Source organism: Dysidea avara, chromosome 7 (genome assembly GCF_963678975.1).
Source record: "Dysidea avara chromosome 7, odDysAvar1.4, whole genome shotgun sequence".
Classification (NCBI taxonomy): Eukaryota; Metazoa; Porifera; class Demospongiae; order Dictyoceratida; family Dysideidae; genus Dysidea; species Dysidea avara.
Genome location: NC_089278.1, coordinates 2,205,858 through 2,231,021, shown reverse-complemented (window position 1 = coordinate 2,231,021; position 25,164 = coordinate 2,205,858). Strand labels below are relative to the sequence as shown.

Genomic DNA, 25,164 nt, shown 5'->3' with positions numbered 1-25,164 from the left:
ACCCCACCTGCTGTAGTGATTTCCAGTTTTCATCATCTAGGTTGCTGAGTGCTAGTTTAGTTGCTATGATACAACAGCAAACTGAGAACTTTCATATCCCTTGCCTTCAACAGGCTCACTCTACCATCCGTCAGTCCAGACAACAAATAATGACTTCTAGCTTAGCCAATATCAAGTCTCGGGTAGATGCTCAGCTTCAACGAACCATTGAATTAATCAGTGTTAAATGCTCTTCACTTTGGTTAACTGCTATAGCAGAGATTTCATTTGAACAAACAAGAATTTAGGGATGCACTGTGTCTGAGAATTTAGAGATACACTGTGTCTGAGGCAACTAGCAAATATTCCAAGTCACTGTGTGTGTGGAACTTCATTTAGTGTTGATCATGCAATGATTTGTCAACATGGTGGCTTGACTTTCATCCGCCATAATGAACTGCGAGACTTAACAGCAGAATGGTTACAAGAAGTGTGTCATGATGTTACTGTAGAACCTCCATTACTGCCACTTAATGGGGAACTAATTACACCATCTTCAACTAACTGCGGCAGTAATACCACAAGAGTTGACATCCATGCAAGGGGCTTCTGGGGCAGATGACAAGGTGCATTGTTTGACGTCAGGGTTTTCCATCCCAACGCACCAAGTTATCATCAGACCCGGGTTGCTTCCCTTTTTCGTCGACATGAGCTTGAGAAAAAGCAAGAATAAGGGGATCGTATACGTAATGTTGACTGTGAATCTTTCACCCTGCTTGTTTTTTCAACTTTTGGTGGTTTGGGCAAGGAGGCTACTATTTTCTACAACTGTTTGGCAGATCTTTTATCACAGAAGCACAATACGTCTTACAACCAGACACTCTCCTGGATGCGCTGTGCTTTATCATTTTCCCTATTACGTTCCGCTGTACTGGCCATTCGTGGGAGCAGAAAGCTGCAGTCAACAGAGCTCCCCGCTGTCTCCACTGAGCTGCGCTTAGTGGAGAGGCATATTCTTATTGATTAGAACAATTGTTATTTTGTTTTTATGTGTTGTTAAAACATGTTCTATTCAGTAATATTGTAAAAAAATTAAACTGAAAAATAAAAAACCACGTACAAATGCAAAACAATGCAATGTTCATATGTTTAACAATAGGTCATGCCTTACTCAAATTTCGCCTCACTGCTTCAGGAGACTCGTATATAGCTATTTCGTGGAGGGCAGTGCGTTTTGATCAAGACGTTGAGTTAGTACTGACTGGGAAGCTGATAGTGGAGATTTCATTGGGGTACCAGCTGCAGCAGGGCGGACATCTGCAGCAACCTTACATGGTCCGGCCGGACTACTTGAGGCGCGATAGTTGATCCGGACCGAGATCCGGACCACTTTCGGCGGGGGACCACCTGCAGCGTGACAGTTCCCTTTGGAGCACGTGATTAATCGGAGGCAAGAAATGGAGGATTACAAAGAAAACGGTGCTGCACAACCACAGGATTCCAATCCCATTGATAAGTATCGAAGAGTTTTCCAACATTACTTTGCTACGTTATGTGATGTAATTCCTACCGACCAGATGTTACCTCGTCTGGTAAGCAGTGAAGTAATAACGATGGACGAAATGGATGAGATTGAAGCTAAGGAAACCTCAACAGCAAAGGCACGTGCGTTACTGAGGGGACCTGTTTGGAGAGCCATTAATGGCGGCTATCCAGATACTTTTATCCAATTACTGTGTGTCTTGCGTTCACTCCGCGTTCGTTCGTATGACGAGTTGTCAGAAGAAATATGCGATAAACTTGGCATCTCTGGTGAAGTGATTTCAGAATTAGCACGTGAGTGATGACAATTATAATTGTATGGTATGGATCAGACTACATTTTCTGTATAGCGATGCAATTAAAACGTGCATAACTTTTTTATGTAGCACACGTATGCTTAATAATTTTGTGAAAACAGCCAGTTTTCGCTCAGCGGGTCATATATATATATATACCACTTTAGCGTGGGCGTTCAAAGGCGCCGCCCGGTGTTTAACTCGCATATTTCCCGGGCAATATCATGGGAAAGCGGTTTGCCAATGACTTTGATACCCAGCCAGTTCAAAGAATCGATGCGCTTTGACTCGTTATATTGAGCGACATAGAGCTTTGTATTGTGGGATTCGTTTTTGTAGAGGTTGCTAAGCTTAGTACATAGGCTAAGATAGAGTAGTTGGTTGTTACTAAAGGATAGTGAAGGCACAAAATAATTGTTTGGGCGATTGTGGATGCGTATTTCTACCCACCACGTATCAGCCTTTGAACAGACCACGGAACAGCAAAGCTACTACTGCTACGTTGAAATAGGTTAGTAACTTACAGTTCTAAGTACTTAATATAATACAGTGGATCCTCACTAATCCGAACTCCAGTAATCCGAATGCTCAATAATCCGAACAGTACAAATGACTGTTTTATTAGAGTATTTGCAAACAAATGTATGTTCTATTAGAGTAATTGAATTAGGTTCTGTATATAATCAATGGGTTCACTAATCCAAACAAATTCACTAATCTGAACAGACTTTTGTCAACTTGAGAACAGAGCTGTTCGGATTAGTGAGGATCCACTGTAACTTACTTACTGTCCCAATAGCGAAGTTAGTTGGCTTAACTTAGTACAAAAATGATAACAATATAAACTCCATCCCACAATCGCAAGTTTTCTAACATTGTGTGTTGAAGCATAGTAACGTATTAATGACGTTTTAACGTATGGACAACGTTTTGATGGCTATTAGCCCACGCTATTAAAACCACAATCGATCTTCAGATGCTACTGTATAAAACAAATGGGGTGAGTTCTCGTTAGTTCTTTCACCTATTAGGTGAGTGTGCCCCAAGTGATATATATCACTTGTACCATGGCTGCTTGGGATTTTGCTGACATATACACCCACAGCCATGGTATAACTATTACATATATATATATATATATATATATCTTATTGTGTTATGTCCACCAGATCCTTTTCACTTACCCACACACAAAATGAAAGAAAAGTGATCTGGTTATGTGAGACTGGTGCTGCTATATGTGATTGTCACAGTGAAAACCCGTCTAGTTCGCACAATTAAATAATTTTTTTATTCACTCACCATTATCTGCAGTGTCCAAGGAATGGATCACCAAAGTTTCAGCCTTCTGTGGTGTGTAGTTTTGAAATTACAGCGCTAGAAAGTAGGAAGAACAAGGAAATCGATTTGTACAGTGACTATACTAAAAATAAACTACAGGCGCTTGCATTCGCAACCATGACTTCCATTTGGATTAGTCTACAGAGTTGGAATTTGGCTTACAATGTTCACCATGGATTGGCAGATCAACCAAGGTATAGTTTTAGCCTTGCAGTCACTTGCGCATAGGTGTATGAAGGCGGTTTGTTAGACGATCTTGTTCCCGTTTACCGCATTGTAAACAAACGCATGTGACACCCATACCGTTGAAGCTACAAAAACGAAACAAAGATTTTCGAACTCTCCATGAGTAGGTAAATAAGATGGTATATAGTTTTAATCAATTTGAGTCTTCCTTCTTTGAGTACTGGCCTGATAAAAACTTGCGTATTTTTTGTTGTAGCATGCATAATTTATGAATTATTTTTAAATTACAATTTTCTCAATACGCATGCTTGTGCGAACTAGACGGTGAGACGGTCACATATGGTAGTAGCAGAGTTTTGCAGCATATCATACAGTATGATAGTACTGTATAGTGAGGACTACAAAGGTGTAGGCATGGCCCACAAATAAACATCACCCAAAAACCAGCCTTAATTTTCCCTGACGAGGATGAGGCTGTATTAGTTAGGTAAAACTAAGCCCAAGCTTTCAGATCAACCCGAAATGCTTTCAAGTTGCTATGGAATTTTTTTTAAATTATTAAACGGAATTTTCTACTGACTGACTGACTGCTGCCTTCAGACAAGTTTAACTTGATAACGGCCAAGGCTACGGGCTTGGAGTTTTTCATTGTTCGGTGTCGCTTCGGTCCAAGAGGTGCCTCTTGGCATACTGCAGTATGTACAATGCATTCTTCATCGACTTACCAGTGTCCTCCTTTGTGTCCCATCCACCTTTGCTGACAGTGAAAAGTGTAGATTTGGCAGTAGCACATGTTGGCTTCCCTTCATAACGGAAATCTTGTGGCTACTTTGACTGCAGAGCTGCTTTGATTCGTACTGCTGTGTAACAAGTTGAACATAGCTGACAATGAAGAGTAATGGAGACTCACTTTCAGACAATAATTGATATGACTGGGGGCGCCATTTATTTTGATGCAGTACGTGTGGATTGCAGGGGTGCTTTTCGAACAGTTCTTGATTCGTAATGCTATGTAACAGGTCTGACATAGCTAGCAATGAAGCGTAATGGTACTTCACTTTTCAGATGTTAATTGATATAGCTGGGGCATGCTGCGCCAGTTCTTTCTTTTGTTGTGGTATGTGTGGGTTCACCAGTCATAATAATAACATTAAAAAGTCAAATCGATAAAAAGTACTGAAGCAAGCTGGAGTAGTGCACGATATTAAATCACAGTAAAACAATGAGAAGTGTTATATCCCTACTGTGCATTTCTGTTATGGTATCTTGAGCACAGTAGGGATATGGCACTTCTTAATGTTTTACTGTGATTTAATATCGTGCATGTGCTATAGTCCCTACTCTAGTTGAAAACTCCAATTTTTTGTGTACTTGTGTGTAGTAGAGACCACAAAGGTGTGGGTGTGCCCCATGAAAAAACACCCAAAAACCAGCCTCATGACGACGATGAAGCAGTATTGGTTTGATTTTTTCACTGTTCAATGTCACTTTAGCCCAGGAGGTGCCTTTTGGCACACCGCAGTATGTACAATGCATTCTTCATGGACTTAACCAGTGTCCTCCTTTGTGTCCCATTCACCTTTGCTGACAGTGAAAAGTGTAGATTTGGCAGTAGCACGTGATGGCTTCCCTTCGTTATAGAAATCGTCTGTAGTTTTCGCTGTGGCTACTTTGATTGCAGAGGTACTTTTTGAACAGTTCTTGATTTGTAATGCTGTGTAATGGATTGAACATAGCTGACAACGAAGCGAAATGGATACTTCACTTTCCAGACGATAATTTGATTGCTGGGGTGCACTGTGCCATTTCTTTCTTTTGATGCGTTATGCGTGGGTTCACCGGTCATGATAATTCTATTTTACAAAAAAAAGTTAACAAACAAGTACACAAAAAATAGGAATTTTCAACTAAAGTAGGGACCGTAGCACATCGATAAAAAATCACGGTAAAACAATAAGTAGTGTTATATCCCTCAATGGAAATGCACAGTAAGGATATAACACTTCTTAATTTTTAAATAAATTAAACTAATAGTTATACAACCAAGTACTAAAGATAATAAGAAATGCGGTTAAAATTACGTCATAAATAATAATAAATAAATAATTAATGTTTTTGAAAACTACAAGGCCTAGAGACATAAACTAACCAGGGATAGATTCGCCTGTGAACGAAGGTACAACCATATAGTAATTATGCCTGTTCGTACTGATGACTTTAACCATAGATAATGTATGTCACATGGATTGGAAACGCCCGTATTATTTACATAGTGACGTCATGGGCTATCCTTGTTTCGCTGCGCGTAAACTTTATGGCCTCGACAGGAGGAAGATTTCGTACCTGTAACCAGCAAATTAGTGTTTGTTGTTTACAGCTGGGTTAGTTACCACCTACACTAATTGGAGGCTGGACTGGGTAGGGACGCTGGAGAGCAGTAAACAATAGCGTAAGAAAATTCAGGTTCAAAGGTGAAATAAGGGGTTTCAAAACGGTTGTGCAAATTTCCTGAAGAAACAGAAAGTGTAGCATTGTTTCTTTGCTGCTGTTTACACCACTTGTAGCAGGCAGAGTGTAATAGGCTAGCTAGATATTCACTGCTTCGCTGTATATTTCCACTACTTCGATAAAACTTCAGAAAACAGGCACTACTTTGTGCTATTGTTTAGCTCAAGCTGAGCAGTACTGTAGCTTAAAATTTATTTCAATGTATCACACATTTCTTTGGTTGTGTAAATGCGGTGACGAGAAGTTGGCTAATAGTACTGCTGTTGAATTATTAGCTAGTGCGTACCTGCCATTGTCACCTGTCGCAAACAATATTTCTCCCAGTACCCACAGACACGCTGTGTTCTTGTTCAGTACACAACGCAACACAATAAACAATGTAAAAGGAATGTCCACGCCTACGAACGCCTTCAAACAAGCCAGAGAAAGCCAAACAGCCACTCAACAAGTTTCCCAATGTATTGGCGCACCGTAACTAGGATAGGAAAATAATTTAACTGGCGTTTCCAATCCAGTAGGAACGCATACATTATCTATGCTTTAACGTATGTGTAATTCTAAATAATGCCCAGTAAGATTACAAGTATGTTTGTACCTGTTTATTTTGTATCACACATATGCGCTCCACTGAGAACACTGAACCAGCATGAACAACAAGGCAAAGAGTATGTTTCAATGTTTTGTTGTATTGCACATCTTCATCCTTCACCTGGCTTGATAGCTGGAATTATTTTCTACACTTAGCTGTTGCCAATAATCTTCAATCATCAAGAAGACCCAGGAGGTACATGTAGCAATGTGTAGCTAGCTATCTCCTGTATATTGTGTATGCATAATATTATAGACTGTGATCATAGTGCCAATGCCACACCACTGATTTACTGGCACATATACCAGTGGCCTCTAGTTACAACAGAGTCTATTGTTCCAATTGGGATCATTTGCCAGTTATGCCTTCACCACCTTGTTGTGTATAGCCTCACTTCATGACTTCAGAGACATGTTACACTACACTGATTTTGATTCAGACTATGTTTGTGGCTGGTGTCTCCTTAGTGTTCAGCCTTGTTTCCAGGTGGCACAGTGAGTGATCTTCCAGCCAATAATACATTGCTGCGTACACTACTGCTTTAATGTGAATCTCCAGTATGTCATCTATGGCTCAGTATGTTGGCAGAGACTAAAGGCAACCAGTAGCTAAGTGCCAGTATGTATCAGTATTGTGGCAATGTCACATTGATGTGTATACACTATACACAACATGTTTCCTTTATTTGGGACCATAATGTCCTAGCCTTCACCACCTTGTCGTACTTCTTAACTGAGTCACCTTCAGAGACATCTCACACCTACAATATAAACAAATCAATTAATATCAGTATGTAACATTTTCACACCTCAGATCAAAGGAGCCGCCCGGGCTACAACTGGGCAGTGATTATATAGACGTTGACGCTGAAATCGATTGTGGGGATCGATTAGTACTCACATGATTAGGATGCACGACTTGGATTTCAGCATGAAAAAACTCAGATGGAGAGCATTTTTGTTATCCTTGCCATCCTACGAGTTGAAAAGCATTGGGCTAAGGTGAGAACTAGCGCTATACTTTATTCACTGATCGTTTCCACACGTTTTCAAATACGGACACGCCCCCATCACGAAGCTACCACTTTGCACGGAGTAACCACTCTACAAGCAAGCTTTCCTATCCAGGCCTTTAGTGAACTCCATACTTTCCATAAACGATTCAATAGCACTGATTAAAAGATTAAACTCTTGTAACTGAAATTTTCCGTGATATCTCTAGGATATGTCCGTTCATCGTAGCTGGACGTAACCAGAACGTATTAGCTGCTGACCCATAATTGAAAATTTTAGGTATGCATATACAATACATCCAGTTGCTGCACTCGTATTGGCTTGGGTGATTGATTGCCCTGTACAGGCTATCAGCCTAATAAGTGTTACATATTAGCTGTAATATGGGGCATTTGGGCTTTGCCTGATATGTATGCCCTCTGCCTGAGGGCCAGTCGGGCACACATATCGTGGCCCTCAGGCAGAGGGCATACATATCAGGCAAAGCCCTCATGCCTGCGTTACAACTATTACATAGCTAACTTGTTTTTTTTTGTGTAAGTTGCATTTTTGTATTGTGATTTTCTGAAACTCCCTTGCCTGTGTATACATGTGTATCATTTCCATCAGCACACACACTGCTCTGAGTGCTGGCTATGATACCGTTTGGTAGGTTGCAACGTTGGTGTATGTACTTGGTTGTATGTGACCCGGTCCTAGTAAATAATAATAAATTTAAATAAATTTTCTGATATAGAATCAAGTAGCAATCCATTGCCCCCAAAAATGTCATAATATATTGCACAATACAATTAAGTGTGTATGTGTCAAAAGACTGATAAAAGTCTCTTTTTTTTGCCTCACTTAGTGGCAGTAATAATTTGGTGGGTAAAATGGAATCTGCAATTTCCCAAACACAACTATGTACACAATGTACTGTAAGTGTATTAAAACTTTTGAGTGTGAATAAACAAATTTGCAAGTGTATTAAATTTGTAGGTAAAATTTTTTGTGATTTTAATCTTGACAAGTAGAAATTTATCAGTCCAGAGTTATAGCTTACCTGACCTCACAACTAGCACTACGATTATCAGACGGGCATAATGTGAACTTTGCGGTACAATGAAGAGAGTAGGTGTACAGGTAATTAGAACCAATCGCTTGAGCAATCAACGCATGGTCCCACGTAATCTCATGATAGATTGTGAGGAAACAAACCTTATTTCACACCACAGAGAAATCTTGCCTGCTGGAACGTAGAAACCAGTCACAAATACTTAAAGCTATCATGTGGTGTAAGCCGGGTCATGTTGCACACTTTCATGGATCAGGTTCATACTATGAAATCCACAAAATATTCTTTACAAAATTTTCTATGTGTATGATATTGATTACAATAAGAATTGTATTGATACTGTATCACTGTCTTACAGTGTTCATTTCCAAATGGCTCAGATCATGCAATGATTGCATGCTATTTGGAATTATATGAAGAAGGTGAAGTCGAGCATATCAATGGTGTTTGGCCTAATTCCAAACATCCACAGCTTGTTGGTAGAACAATTCTATACAATGCGCACCGGAAACGGTTTGCGCATGCGTAGAAAACACCCTATAAGTACCCAACCGCGTGGTCACACTTCGACCTTTGAAAGCGAACGGTAAGGGGAATGGGTGGGTGGGACCATTGATATGCTCGACTTCACCTTCTTCATATAATTCCAAATAGCATGCAATCATTGCATGATCTGAGCCATTTGGAAATTATATTTCAGAAGGCTCAGTCTCACATATCAATGGTGTTGTTTGTAGCTTCTAAGCTGCCCGGTGAAGTCGAGCTGTATCCAAAGACCTAAGTATCTTTGGAGCCAGAAGCTAGAACAGCCCTTCCAAAGGTTGGGTCATTAACAGGGCGATAATAGAATCTCCTAAAAACGGAGTCTGAGCTCCAGTCTGCCGCCTTGAGGATGTCGTTAGTGGTGATGCCAACGCCAGCTGCTGCTGAAGCTGAGGCCCCACGAACTGAGTGGCCAGAGAAAATGCTTACATCAATGCCAGACAGCCTAAGCACTTCCCGTAGCCAACGAGCAATGGTTGCTGAGGTCACAGACTTGTGAGGTTTGACTAGAGCAATAAACAATTTGTTTGTGTTGTGAGGCCTAAGTGGTAATGTCACTGCCTCATATCGTCTGAGTGTTTCCACTGGGCAAAGTTCTGAGTTATGGGGAAACGAGGGGAAGAAAAACTCCTTGAGAGGCTTCCCCTGCCTAGATTGCTTGGCTAGAGCTGCTGGTAGGAAAACTACTCCCTCTGGGTTGAACTGCCGATGGTCCAATTGCAGTGATGCTAAATCTGCTGAACGAGAAGGTCTAGTTAAAGCTAGTAACATAGTCAACTTGAAGGTAAGGAGCTTCAGTGACAGGGATGTAGATGGTCCTATGCTTTCTAAGTAATGGAGGATGGTCTCCACACTCCAAGTTGAAGTATAGCGAGGCAAGGGTGGTCGGGCATTAAAGGCTCCTTTGAGCACTCTACATATCATGGGGTGCTTGCCTATAAAGATGCCATCCACCTGGTCATGAGCAGAGGAGATGGCCGACCTGAAGGAATTTAGCGAGCTTGACTGGTAGCCCTCTTTATGAAGTTCTGCCAGGAAGTTTGCTACGTCAGAGGCGGGTCCTGAAACAGGATCACAACCCCTTTCAGCACACCAGCTTGCCCACTTACGGAAGTGTGAGTCATATGACTGGGCTGACTTGGACCGCCATGACTGCAGCAGGAGTTTAGTAGCTTCCTCTGAAAGGCAGCTACTAGAGAATCTTTCCCGGAGACAGGCCACACGGCTAGTTGAGGGGCCATCTCCATCTGGGAGCCTGTTGGCCGCTGAATCAGGTCCGGGGTCAGGGCAATTAGTCTGGGATAGTCCCACAACATTTCCAGGAGCACTGGGTACCAAGTCTGGCCCTTCCACACTGGTGCTACCAGCACTAGCTGAGCTTGCTGGCAACGTGCTTGGCTCAGGACTCTGCCGATCAGGCACCAAGGGGGGTTGGCAAACCCCTTCAGTCGACCCCAGTCCTGCTGGAATGCATCCACTGCTTCCGCTAGGGGATCTGGTCTCCAGCTGAAGAAGCGGGGTAGCTGATGTGTCAGTCTGGAGGCAAATAGGTCCACATCCAGTGGGCCGAACGCTTTCTTGATGGTCTGAAAAATTTGAGGGCAGAGCATCCAATCTGACCTGTCCCTGAGAGTTCGGGATTCTGCATCTGCTATGGTATTGGACACTCCTGGAATGTGTTGGGCTACCAGGGTTATGTTCCTGTCCAGGGCCCACATCCATAGTTCCTTTGCCAGTTCTGTCAGCTGACTTGACACTGTGCCCCCCATGTTGTTGATGTATGCCACCGCTGTGGCGTTGTCCAGTTGCAAGAGTACTGAGATCCCTGAGGCCTTCTTTAGAAAGGTCTTCACTGCTAGAGTGGCTGCAAGCAGTTCCAGGGAATTGATGTGCATGGCCATCTCTTTGGCAGACCAGGCACCCCCTGTGCGTGTCTCTGTACAGGCTGCTCCCCAGCCCTTCTGGGAAGCATCGGAGCTGATGGCTATCTGCTCTGGTTCCCGTTTGAGGGGTTTCCCATTCCATTTGGCTAGGTGTTCCCTCCACCAGGACAACTCTTCCTGTGCTTCCTGTGAGAGGGACAGGGAAGTCTCGTAGTCCTGGTTGCTGACTGCTAGAGCTGCTTGAAGATCTCTCTGCAAGCAGCGGTAGAATAGTGGAGCTGGGGGGACAGCTTGGGTAGTTGCGCTGAGTTTCCCCAAGAAGTGGGAGAGCAATCTGGCTGGCAGAGAGGTCATGTTTGAAATTCTGCCAGCCTCTGTCCGGATCTGCTTCAGCTTGTCTGCGGGAAGCCTGACCTGCAAAGAGTTGGAGTTCACCACCATCCCTAGGAACTCTATTTCCTGGGTCGGTGTCATCACTGATTTCTCGGTGTTGATGATGAACCCCAGGCACTTTAGGATGTGTGTTAATACCTCCAAGTGCTGTGCTGCTAATGTTGCAGACTCTGACATTATTAAGATGTCGTCTATATAGATGATTATCCTGGTCCCCCATGACCTGAGCAAGGTCACCACTGCCTTCATCATCTTGGTGAAAGCCCACGGGGCACATGAAAGACCGAAGGGAAGGCAGGTGAACTGATAAATCACTTCTCCTATGGTGAATCGTAGGTAGCATTGGTGTTCTGGGCATACCAGTACCGTTAGGTATGCATCCTTCAAGTCCACCTTTGCTAGCCAGTCTCCCTGCCTCAGCAGATCTTGGAGAGTGGATAAGCCCTCCATCTTGAAGTGAGGGGTCTCTACCCATTGATTGAGGGCTTTGAGGTTGATTACTGGCCTCATCTCTCCACTCCTTTTGGGGACCAGGAACAGGACAGAATAGAATTCTGCCTGAGGGGGGTGACTGTCTACTACCATCACTGCCCCTTTCTCCAACAGGGAGGAGACTTCTTCCTGCACCTGAGCTAATTGCTCTGATGGGAAGGAGGGCACTCTTGGCCTCCTTTCCTGTACAGGCTTCCCTACAAAGGGGATTTGAAAACCCTTGATGGTTTGCAATACCCAGCTGTCTGTTGTCAACACCTTCCAGGCGTTGATAAAGTGGGTTAATCTGCCTGCCAACCTTGCAGGCATCTCTACCTGTGCTGGTGGAGTGAACCCCATACCCTTTGCCTTGGCCAACATAGGATTTAATACAGTAATTGAATTTGGCATCAATACAATGTTCATACAAGGTATTGGCTCTAGTCATTTCTTCTTTGGGGGAGCCCTCTTCCCCACAGGGTAGCTCCTCCGGTTGGTCTGGTGGTGGTACGGAGGTTGTCTCCATGGCTGAGATCCTCTGCCCCCCCCCCCCTTGCTGACCCCGAGAGGGGGGCTGCCGAAAACCCTGGGACGGTTGTTTCACTTTACGGATCAGCTGGAAGTGTTGCAGGTAGTCCGCTGCTTCCTTAAGAAAGTTTGGCCCAAACAGCCGTGGGGCGGCACTTGTCCAATCCCTTTCTCCAGCTGAAGCGAATGTCACAAGTTCCTTGTTATATTCTTCAAGGACTATAGTGCGCCTCATAAGGGATATCTTATTGGAGGCGTTAGCTATGAGGGTGATGGCCGTCTCTACGGTGTCACCTATCTGGTCCATTGTCACATCCGAGTTAGGGTCGTTCACTGCTTCCAGTAATTGGCTGAGTGGTCCCACTGCTTCCAGGATCAGTCCTTGTAGCATGTACAGAGAGCGGTCGGTTGACCTGACGGTCTTGGAACACTCGGATGCCATCATTGCGTCGAGGAATGGGGCTCTTGTCAGATCATTCTGCGGCAGGGTGTAGCTGGCACGCAGAGTGCGCCTCTCAGTGCCAGTCATCTTGCTGGTGAACGCTTCAGTTAGCAGCTGGTTGGTCCGGTCCGTCACTGGAACGACTTTAATCGGAGCTGCTCCTTTGGCTGGCTCGTCGTCGTCGTCTAACAGGGGATTCCTGAGTTCCATCTCTTCGGCCCAGGAGGAGAGTTGAGTAGAGTTGTGGGCTGCCGAGCCACTACTGTTGGCAAGTGGCTGGCTGGGGAGCAAGGCAGACTCGTCTGCCGTGTCGTTCGCGTCCCCATTGTTGACAACCTCCTCAGAGGCGTCACGCTGTAGCGAGCTCGCACGCTTCAGCGCGTCGACATCTTGGTGCATCGACACCATTCCATCAGTTAACTGTTTCAACTGTGCTAGGATTTCGCTAGCGGTAGTTAACGATTCCATCTTAGTCTTCGAAGGCGAAGGTAGACAACCAACAAACTATGGTGAGCTTGAAAAAAGGTCGAAGTGTGACCACACGGTTGGGTACTTATAGGGTGTTTTCTACGCATGCGCAAACCGTTTCCGGTGCGCATTGTATAGAATTGTTCTACCAACAAGCTGTGGATGTTTGGAATTAGGCCAAACACCATTGATATGTGAGACTGAGCCTTCTGAAATATAACTATTGTGATGTGGCAATGTATTGATATATGTTACCGGATCTGCAAAAACCTGACGACATAATGGTGCATTTTTCAAATTCTTTATTATTGAATATTTATGATCTACTTAGCCAAGTATATGCTCTGGCCAAGTTTCAGCCTTGTATGCCAACAACTTTTGGAGTTACAGCCCTACAAAGTAGCAAAAACAGAAAGATTGATTTGTAAATCAAGTATTGAGAAAATAAGTTACAGATGCTTACAAAAATGCCTGTAACTTACAAACATAATGCAGTACAGAGTTGCAACTTGCACCATTGTGTTTGCCATGAATAGGGGAGTCCATTACTGGGTATGTTTTTCCTTCTATCACCTCTCTTAACTACATACAGAGATGAAATCAGTGAAGAAAGATTGATCATCTACAATCGCTTTGATGTGACGTAAACAAATGCTCATAACTCACATATCCTTTAGTCTACTGCAATGAAACAAAGATTTTCGAACTCCTCTTGAGTAGGCGAATAAGATGATATCCATGTTTTATCATTGGACCCTTTATTCACAAAGAACAAAGCCTTTAAAATTTTAATGAATTATTTTCTATTATGTAATTCTTTTACCCATTGCAATCAATGGCTTATACTGAAAATTTAGGCTTGCGCCATTATGTTGGGTTTTTGTAGACCCGGTCACATATTGTTCCATCTTAGTTTTTGTAGAGTTAGGCTAGTCTGGTTAATAATGCGTCTATTGTTGTCACCATATGTCTTGTTTTTATTGCTTGGATCCCTACGTCATTCTAAATTTTTAATTACACTATATAGTTTGTTTAGTTTTAATTATAGTACATAACTATGATATACATGTGTGACTATTCTATCAGAATATTGAACATGGCTGTTGTATTAGGGTGACTGTTTTATTAGAGTGTCTTGAGTGTGACTTACTGTTGCTAACCTATGTAATGTTTTAGTTTTTCCATGCCTCCTTTTTACTGTGCTACCAGTAAGAGGCATGGTTGATATGATTGATCACAATAAGTATTAGCGAGATCATTGTGGGACATATCATGGTGCTCAATTATTATGAACTTTATCCGCAATTATGAAAAGTGACATCATATTGACAATTTTGGGGTAGACCTGAACCTACGGTGCTTGTGAAATTGCTTATTGTGGTTTTGAGCAATGCTCCAAAATTTCTCCTATTATGCTCCAATGATGTCCAGTTGTGTTCCATAATGCTTCAAATATGCTCATATAAAATTGTGTCTTGGTTGCTCTATTAGAGTATCTAATGCACTTGTAGATGTTCTAGTGTATTAGGATATTTTAACATATGGTGACTGTTCTATTAGAGTATATCAATTAGTGCTGGGCGGTATTGAAAAATATCAAATGGTATACCTTCCATAAAAACTATCATGGTATTATTAAATATCACGGTATTATTAAATGTCACGGTATTATTAAAAATCACAGTATTAATGTAAAAGCCATTGGTATTAAAGTCACTGCCTTTTACCTCAACAAAAGCACCAAATACCCATGGTAGATCAGCAAACCTCAGGTACAAATTACCACAAACAAACTTGTTTACATAGTTTGGTTAGCTGACTACATCAGCACCTGCCTACAAACATTGTCACATGTCTGATTACCTTCTAAACATGGGATGAAACAAGCCCACAGGGAGGCCATAGTGCCCAGATGGTATGGTATCAAAACCGGTATGGTATCAAAACCGGTATGGTATCAAAACCGGTATGACTTAAATATTACAGATTACTAACAATACTGGTATATCACCCAGCTCTAATATCAATCCTTCACAGATAGCTATAAATCTGATTTTTTCTATATCCCATTCTGTATCATACAACAAAAGTATGCAAACTTTTAGCTTCTCTGATAACCAATGCACAAAAACTGTGCCAATTATGCTGGCATTATGCTCATTGCTTTGGTGATGCATACACTTGCTTTGACGAGGCCAATGATGGTGCTTAGATTAGAGCACGAGATGTGGTCAACGCGTAACTGGCCAGCACGGCTATGCTGGAACCACTACACCCAGTAAGTACTGTGACTACAGTGACATTGTAGGGGCTGGGCTGAGCGAATTATTCACTACCTATTATGCCCTAGCTGGCATAATTGCGCAGGCCTATTGTGGGGATACTTTATCACACAGTCAACAAACTGAACGTTTTTAGTGACTTGTTAGATAATAATTGACTAGATAATAATGGTAAGAGTTAGCGTCTTGTGGCATTGCAAAATGGGAGTACCTCGCGAAAGTAGACCAAAGTTTTATTTAATGATATCCTAATAATCTTACTTGTACTAGAAGTAAATATATGTGCTTCACCTGTGTCTTTGTTTGAATTTATAAACATTTTTATAACGAATTGCAATCTCTCCAAATACCTCTCTGTACAAAGTAGCTACCTCCTGCCATTTTTGTTTTGTGACATAAGTGCGGATAAGGCTCATGGTGCTGCAAGGTTGTAAAAGGGTGTGGTCAATTCTAATGTGCAGCTACGAGTACACCAGCTAGTAGTACCTATTATAGTAGCATGAACACTTTAAATAATTTTGTGGCACCTAACTACAGAAAGTGTTGATACTGAAAACACCTTGATATGGTTTTGTTGCATGAGGAAGATGACAACCAGCATGATTGAAGATGAAAGAGAAGGCACAGAGGACAGACACTTATCAGAACCCCAAAAAGCAATGCCACTGGTGAGTTGAAATAATATGGCGGTCATATACGATGCATTGTTTAGCCTCTAGCTTTGTGACTGTGGTCAGGCTGGCAGGTAAACTAAAAATTGGATTTACAGAGTAGATTTTTTCAATTTGTTCTTTGTAAGAGATTTATTGTTTTTAATGCTATATCTGGCATTAGTAACACTAAGACCCTTTCTTGTATAAAGTGCTTTTCATCTGGTAAGGTATGTCTATGATGGTTCTTTGGGTGGCATTTGAGAGATCTCTACTATACAGTACTACATGTACTACTGTATGATGGTTGTACTGTATGATAAGGAATGTTAATAGTAAGCAACTGTATACTGAGGAATGAACAGTGCTAATTTTCCATGCAAGGAGTCAAATGATCCTTTATGCTTTTTTGGTTGCAAGAGCCATAGTACTCCTGTACAGCTAAATGTACCAGCTATGTGTTCATAAATGTGTTGGTGGTAAACAGGCTGCCACATTTAGAATTGAAGTTTTTTTTTTTTAAATTGATTCACAAAACTCATCTCTTTATTATTTTTGCACTGTTAGGTAAACTATCATTGCAGCCCCAGTGCGTGAATTTAGGTGACTGTATGTCAAAGTATCGTCAGCAGTTACAGGATAAATACAAGTTCTTGCAGTTAACTTCACCAGATGAACTATTAGAGTGTAGACCATCAGAATATGTTAATCTAAAATTAACACTTGTGGACAAGAGAACAAAGACAAGCAGAGAAGAATTAGTGTCTGGTTTACTCAGCAGTGTTTTTAGGAAGCAATCATCACAAGAGGCTACACTGACCCTAGCTGGTGTACTAAATGTTAAAGATGAGGAGAAGAAACTGATCCTTATTGAAGGAGGACCAGGAATGGGGAAGAGTACGTTGGCCATTAAGATGTGTAAGTGTTGGGCAGATGGTGAATTACTTGAAGAATATGATGCAGTAATATTACTGCCTTTACGAGATCCTGAAATACAAGCAGCTAAAAGCATAAAAGATTTTTTGCTGATTTTGGATGAGGAACTGAGGGATCAAGTGTACAAAGAAATTTCTAAACGTAATGGAGACAACATTTGCTTCATACTTGAGGGATATGATGAACTACCTGATGATTTACGGAGAGCACCTAATTTTGCCAAGTTAATGGATAAGCTACCAAAGTGTACCATAATGTACACATCTCGACCTGAAGCTTGTGACAAACTACGACAGCTTGCTACCCGGAGGATAGAGATAGATGGGTTTAAAGAAGAACAAGTGTATGACTACATATCAAGTGCATTTGAGAATGAAGAAAATGGAAAAGAGAAGGCTTCAAAGTTGACATCACATGTGAGAAGTAATCCATCCATCAGAAGCATATTGTATGTACCAATAAATGTTGCGATAGTCTGTCACCTTTTCTTGCTAAACTTATCATTACCTAACACTCTGACACAGTTATACACTTTACTATGTTTAAATCTGATCCTTCGCCACATCACCAAATATGGCAATGTTAAAGTTGATTACCTAAAATCTTTTTACAGATTACCAACACCATATATGGAACAGTTCTCCAAATTGTGTCAAGTTGCTTACAGGAATAGTCAAAATGACAAGATTGTATTTTCAGGTGATGAACTAAGTCACTATGGCATAGACGTTAGTAAGATGAGTGGCTTAGGATTACTACACATTGCTCCTAGTACATCAGTGTATGGTAGGGAGAAGAGTTATAACTTTCTACACTTGACGGTACAAGAGTTTTGTGCAGCTTTTTATATTTCTGTGTTACCTCCCCAAGAACAGTGTCACATTTATCAATTTAATGACAGGTTTAGAATGATCTGGAAATTCTACGCTGGAATCACAGCATTGAATAACAAGGAAATATTCCACTGTATGTTACCCTCCAAGTGGGTCAAGTCAAAATATAAAAAGAGAAGAATTGTGGAGTTGTTACATTGTTTGTATGAGGCTCAGAATGATGAACTAATTCAACTGTTAGGAGATCATCTTGATGGTAATATTGACCTATCATTTTGTAGACTAGACCAGATTAGCTGTAGTGCTTTAGGTTACCTGTTGGAACAATATAGAGGAGTACTGAAACTAGTTGATGTTGGCTATTGTGACATTAGTGATGAAGGTTGTAGAATAATACTGACTGCATTAATGTCATGTAATGTTAACTCCTCACAACTTCACCTCAGGATGGGTGGTAATGATATCACCAATGATTGTAGTTCTCTAATTGCTTCACTTTTATTATCAAAGTATCCCATCATTAAACTTGATATTGATAGTAACGAGTTATCTGATCACATTAACATATTTCACTCACTACAACACAACACTGTTCTGACAGAATTATCATTACAGTCCCCATCATTAATATTATTAGATATGAAGTCACTTGGTGAGATGCTATCCATTAACAAGACCCTCACTGTTCTGGATATTAGTAGTAATGATATAGGACCTGATGGATGTCAGTATCTAGCTGATTGTAGAAACATTTCTCTTAGTAAGCTAATAATGTCTGGTTGTAAGTTAAGTGTTAGTGGAGCAGATAAAATTGGTGAAACGATTTGCTATAACAAAGCCATCAGTTCTGTTGACCTTGGTAACAATAATATTGGCGACAGTGGTGTGCAGAAGTTGGTAGGACAATTGAGAGGTAATACAACACTTAAACATCTTGACCTGTGGAAGAATGGTATTACTGTTATTGGCGCTAAACACCTTAAAGGATTATTAACTACTCATTGTTCATCTCTTAATAATATTGAACTATCACGTAATCCATTAGGGGACAATGGTGTTGACATTATCTTACAATCACTAACAATTACAATGGAACATGTTGGGTTATATGATACAGGAATGACATCATGTTGTTTGTCTCTACCAAAAGCTCTACACAATGTGAAGTCTATCAGTTTTACTCCATCCAGTGTATGTGATACAATCAGTGATGGTTTGGCTAACACCGTTATGTTGGAACATGTTGAGCTTTATGATGGAAGTGATGCAGCATACCACACACTGATCAGTGGTATTAGTAGAAACAGTAGTATTAACAAGCTGATGTTTAGTGGAGGTGATCTCCATCATCAAACTGTATTAAGTCTTGTACAAGTTCTAAAGGTCAACAAGACTATCACAACATTGACAATATGGGATGTGAACATCTCTCCGAGTGACTATGTATTACTAGCAGAACTCTGTGCTGTTAACGAAACTGTTAGAGAATTGAGGATTTGGCCATCTGATGAGAAGAGGTTGGACCAATCAACAGTATTACAAATTGTGAAACAAATACAACAAAATTATACACTAGAACTGTTAGTACTGTGGATAACAGATGAAGCTGAAGATGATGACCAGTTCATCAGAGATGTGGAGATATTAACTAAACAATACAATAATAACAGACAGAGCCATGGTGTGACTACTCCACTACAAGTAGAATTGATATGGTATAATATTCTCAATATAACTATATTATTGTACTGTGTTTACAGGTAGTGATCACCATGGAGACTAGTATTTTTGATCATGTGCTGTGTAAGTTGTGCAACCTGTTGTCATGGTGCTCCAACAGTAACATTAATAGATAACATGTTTCCATTGGATACAATCAACACTGTAAACTATGACATTATAATGTTTGTTGTTTGTACATATGTTTTTGGTGAGTTTACATGGCTATTTTCTGATATATAATGGACTATTTTTGAGGGAGAAGTTTCATAAATGTATAATGAAAAATTTGCTGTGGAAGCCCAATGTACATACTGAAATATGGTACTGCAGGAATGGTCTTAATAATATTCATGATTGCCCTCTAGACATATAATAACCTTCTGTTTGCTGTCTGCATTTCAGTGTATTGTCCATCGTTTTTGTCAATTGTCACTAAGCGATATTCTTTGGTGAGTAGTATCTGTTGTACTGTGCAATGTGTCTTGTTATTTTGACATGAAAATTTATTTGCAGCCTTGTCAAGCCCTGCTGGTTCCTGTGGTTAGGATGTTACCATACTGGGTATGACGACATATTTTCAGCCTGTATGAATACTGACTATACAATTACACACATTTATTAGCATACAGTATTTGACAGTTGTAATAGTAACTGATCATTTAAGTTGCTAATTGCTACATTATCATCATTACTGCTCTTACAGGATTATGTCAGGATGAGTACTCCTTTGGCCACCATCCACTAACCTCAGTGACTCTAACCTCAGTGACTCTAACCTCAGTGACTCTAACCTCAGTGACGTGAGCAAAGTGGAGAAAAGATAATAAGGGGACGTTTCTGCTTGCTAGGAAGCTGGTGATGAACTACTGGGTGAGAACTCTTTAGCTACACTGTATGAAATACAGATGAAACCACACACTCACAAGGCTGTTTTCATGTGAGAGAAAAAGATGGGGTACAGCCACAACCACCTGTTACAACCAGGTGTAAGTTATGAACCAAAAGTGTACATGTAAACTTGACAAGGTTGTGACATGTTTCCATTATATACTCTTGATGTTACCTACTACAGGTTCACCACCATGATGTAGGTTTGTTGTTGTGCTGGAGTTGCTGTGGATACACTCACCATGTTAGTACAGTGTTGTATGTACTGTAGAGTGGGAAATCTTTGTGAGTATGGTGAATAGTGTTTTGGAAATGTGAGACCATAATGACACTTATCTAAATATTGGCTAATGAGGTTTTCCATATAATAGAACAATTCCAGTAAGTTATGTGTGTATTCATTTCATAGTGTGACAACAAGAGTGCTAGAACAGATTCATTCCTTGACATCCCGTTAGTCATTAAGCCATTTGGATCAGAAATTACTAATAAGAGTGTGGTAAGTGTCTGTACAGCCTACTAGTATTTGTGTATCATTGGTGACTTCTCATGATGTGTAGATTGAATCACTAAAAGCTTTTGTACAACCAGAGACATTAGAAGCAGATAATCAGGTAGATAATTCATATAATTTCAGAAACACATCCATTTGTATTCAACCTTTTCTTTTAGTATTCTTGTGTGCAAAGAAATGTGATGCACATAATTTAGAATTAATTGTTCATTGTTTACTATCCCTTTTTACTTATAGGGTTTAAAGTTTGCCTGTACAATGTTTACAACTAAAGAGATTTGACTTTGACTATACTACAATGCATCAGATCAATCGCTCAGTGTTACTTAAATAGTTACCGTCAAAGTTTTAATTGTATAAACTATAAAGTTCATACCATGCATATAATTATGTGACCCGGTCTGACAAAATGGGGCTTATAGCCCGTCAAATTTTGACCATAATTTTATAGTTTGAAAATTTATAGCTTTCTCTGTGGACATGATAACTATTTAAATTTTTCATCGCTTATGTAGAAATTTATGGAGATTGCAGTGAAACTTACAGAATTTTTATAGCTTACACAGAGATGAAGATGCACGTAATTAAGCAAACACGTGTATTTTCTGGCTATAAGCCCAATTTTGTCAGACTCGGTCACTATAATACCTTTACATGTGCATCTTGTGCAATTGCTTCGCTAGTCCTGTTTTATTGTCATGACCAGTAGACATATTCATTGGTTACCAATTCAAGGTTTCTATTTGTTCCAGTATTGTGAATCATATGTGAGATAGTGTGAATGTTTTGAAAAACTTAAATTGATGGGTTTACATAGTCTGTAAGACATGAAGTATGAAATGTTACAGATAGTTTGGTAACTATGACATGATGAAAACATTAAAAACCTACTCATGAAAACGTGTTTTTGATAATGGGTTTCAAAAATATAACGCCTTTGAAATTAAACACTGAGCCATGTTTTAAGAACCACGCCCTTGGTTCTTACAGTCATATAACAAGCTAATGCTTGCACATGCAGACACAACACACGCACTATACTAAGCAAATACAAATAATAAATACTTAGGTTTAAAGGAAGAAAATCCATCCCTCCTGAAGGAGACTGAGTGTGGCACTCGACTAGACATTGGGTGGCCTGCAGTTCTAATCCTGGGGTAGGAGGGATTTTTTTCCTTTCTTTGGCCCTTTTCTGTTTCACCTTATTGTTAGGTAGGATAAGTAATCATTTAAAATCTCCAGTTCCTGTTAGGTTAGGTAATCCAAAGGCTGCACACAGACCTTCAGTGCTGGTCACTGTAAAGTTCTAATAATAATAATAAATAGCACTGCATATTGAGGTTTGCACTTTCTCACAAAAATACTATTGACCAGAAACCAGCCTCCTTGGTAGTACGTACTGGACCAAGTCCAATAGTTCCTTTTGGTACAATTTGATTGCTTTCAATAAGTTGCTACGAAAAATTTTCAGATGAATTTTCAACATTGCTTCAGCCTGAAAGGCATACAATGCCATGCTTCATGGACTTGCCCTTGTCCTCCCATTTATCTATGCTGACAGCGCAAGGTGTTGATTTGCAGTAGCGCCACATGATGGCTTTCTTACATTTATGATGGTAATCATCCAAGTGTTATGTTTTGACTGGATTGATTGTAGAGGTCCTTCTCATAGTGTTCTTCATTTGTAATGCTGTGTAGCAGACTAAACGTAATGCAAGTTTTACTGCAAATTTAAACGAAAACAATAAGCCTGGTGCCATTCTCTTCTTCTAATGCGGTATGGGCGGCTTTCATCAGTTTCACTACTTTTTGTTCTCCTGACCCTATTAAATCAAGCCTAAAAAATTTTTAGTTGTACTGATTTAATACACAAGGCACACAATCCAGAGCTACCTTTACAGACTAGAAATCTTAGTCCCTGATGTCAGCAACTTATTCTGTGAAACAAAACATTATAAATTTTGAATGCACCACATAATTTTTAAAATCTGCAGTAATATCAAAAACTCTAATTAGGAGCTATAAAATGCCAGCAAATCAAAGCAAATTTTTATTTTTGACTGCAGTGTACCACATGAATATGTAAGCATAAAATTATAGCAATGCTTGATATACACATGTGACTGTTCTATTAGAATATTACATGGCTGTTGTGTTAGGGTGACTGTTTTATTAGAGTGTCCAGCATAAGCATAAACAGAAGATAGAATCTAATTTAAACTCACTGTACTATCTCTATGTAACTTTCCTGTATTATAAAATGTGCAGGCCTTAGCTATTCCTCAAAATCTCCACAGCAACCTATATTATAAAATAGAGCTCTTTCATTGTTCTAGATCTTTCTACTGCCACTTGAATCTTTTCACTGCCATGGTGACAGTAATTATCTGTTGATGACGACAGACTGTACAATGTTCTATTGAAAACTTTCTGCACCTTTTCAAATACACTTACTATAACATCTATAAACAGGCTGTAGGACCAGGTGTCCTACAGACCTTGAGCACTTGTGCTGTAAAGCAAACTGCAATAGAGCACGCAAATGCTACACAGCACCTTAGATCAATACTCTCTAATAGAACAGTCACTTTGTTGTGAAATGCTCTAATAGAGCATTCATTGACTAAAATTTATTTATTAGACAACTATCCCTAAAATGTTCCAAGAGATTATGTTGTTAATCTAGGAGCATAATGCAAGTATAACAGCTCAGGCCTAGTAGCAACATTTCAGCTCACACTGGAACCTCTTTCTTGATTATATACAGTTAACCAATACTGCCAAGGCACCATGAAGGTATGTTTCTGGTCAGTATAATTATTTTTGTGATAAAGTGCAACAGTACTACGGTACTGTATCATGAAACTAGAGAACTGGAAGTAATACTATTCTATAATGAATCAGCACTACTAGAACAATGCTATAGTTGTCTTGTTTAGCTGATGATGATTCCACTGAAGATGATGTTGATGAGGGCACACCAAATGACCATGATAACCAGTTTGCAAGCTGAATTATTGTCTATATATACAACAGACATTGTATCTCTGGGTAATAAAAGCTGTATAGGTAATACAGTGTATACTGAAAAGTGTCGCATGGTTCATGTAGCTGACATGGCTAAATCTATATATTACTATGGTAACTACCAGTGTTGCAAAAGATATAGAGGTACTCTAATAGAGTGTCAGTCATGTAAAATAATCTTCATTCAGTGTAAATCATACAAACATATTATTATCATGAATGAAATTTTTTGCACAAAATAAAATGAATTACAGCATTATGCCAGAATGATATCAGTCTACTACCCATACAAATGCATGTGTGCTAATACATAAGTGTTAAAAAACTTAAAATTTATCCAATCTATCTAGTTAACATGTTCTGTGGAAGCTCTACCATTTTAACCAAACTTCTATTATTTGCAAGAGTCTTTAAGTGGTCCTACCTGGTCATGTTTAGAGACAATTTGTCCAATCATGCAAATTGATGCAATTATAGTCACAAGCACACATGTAATAGTTGTAACACGGACATGAGGGCTTTGCCTGGTATGTATGCCTGACTGCCCAAGGGCAGAGGGTATACATATCAGGCACAAGCCCAAATGTCCCGTGTTACAGCTGATAATATGTAACACTTCCCATCTGTATTAGGCTGATAGCCTGTACAGGGTGATCAATCACCCAAGCCAATACGAGTGCAACCACTGGATATAATTATATATGCATGCCTAAAAGTTTCGATTATGGGTCAGCAGCTAGGTACATTCAGTTACAGTGAATGGACAAATCCTAGGTTCTCACCTTAGCCTAATGTTTTTCAACTCGTAGGATAGTGAGGATAACAAAACACTCCATCTGAGTGGTTTTCCAAACGTCGTGCATACTCACCACATGAGTAATAATCCCCACAATCGATTTCAGCCTCAATGTCTATGTAATTGCTGTCCAGATGTAGTCCAGGTAGCTCCTTTGATCCGAGGTGTGAAAGTGTTACATGTAGCTACAAAGTAGTTTCTATTTCATCTATTTTCACTTCACTGTTTAGCAGACTACTTGGCAACATTTTCTGGACATATATGCATAGTTAAGACGATG

At 40.2% G+C, this 25,164-nt stretch overlaps 1 protein-coding gene across 7 annotated transcripts; it reads left to right on the top strand.

The window, feature by feature from the left end:
* Positions 1-1,341: 1,341 nt before the first annotated feature.
* LOC136260773 (protein NLRC3-like) lies at positions 1,342-24,141 on the top strand. 7 transcript variants are annotated; one of them, XM_066054633.1, is made up of 10 exons: positions 1,342-1,815; positions 16,736-19,652; positions 19,698-19,740; positions 20,062-20,108; positions 20,173-20,220; positions 20,363-20,645; positions 20,732-20,791; positions 20,957-21,046; positions 21,108-21,161; positions 21,299-21,884. In XM_066054633.1, the coding sequence occupies exons 1-3, from the start codon at positions 1,437-1,439 to the stop codon at positions 19,699-19,701; spliced, it is 3,300 nt and encodes a 1,099-aa protein (XP_065910705.1). In that variant the 5' UTR covers positions 1,342-1,436; the 3' UTR covers positions 19,702-19,740; positions 20,062-20,108; positions 20,173-20,220; positions 20,363-20,645; positions 20,732-20,791; positions 20,957-21,046; positions 21,108-21,161; positions 21,299-21,884. The 7 variants fall into 7 exon arrangements, with proteins under 7 accessions (XP_065910705.1, XP_065910704.1, XP_065910707.1 ...); XM_066054632.1 differs by having other exon boundaries at positions 20,025-20,108; XM_066054635.1 differs by having other exon boundaries at positions 1,343-1,815; positions 19,698-20,108; positions 20,363-20,459; positions 20,508-20,645; positions 21,299-21,886.
* The last annotated feature ends 1,023 nt before the right edge of the window (positions 24,142-25,164 follow it).

Excerpts from the sequence above, each read along its gene's own strand:
- LOC136260773 (XM_066054638.1), top strand. The coding sequence starts at position 1,437 with ATGGAGGATTACAAAGAAAACGGTGCTGCACAACCACAGGATTCCAAT. Across the intron at positions 1,816-16,735 it reads AGTGATTTCAGAATTAGCAC|GTAAACTATCATTGCAGCCC; the intron begins GTGAGTGATGAC and ends TTGCACTGTTAG.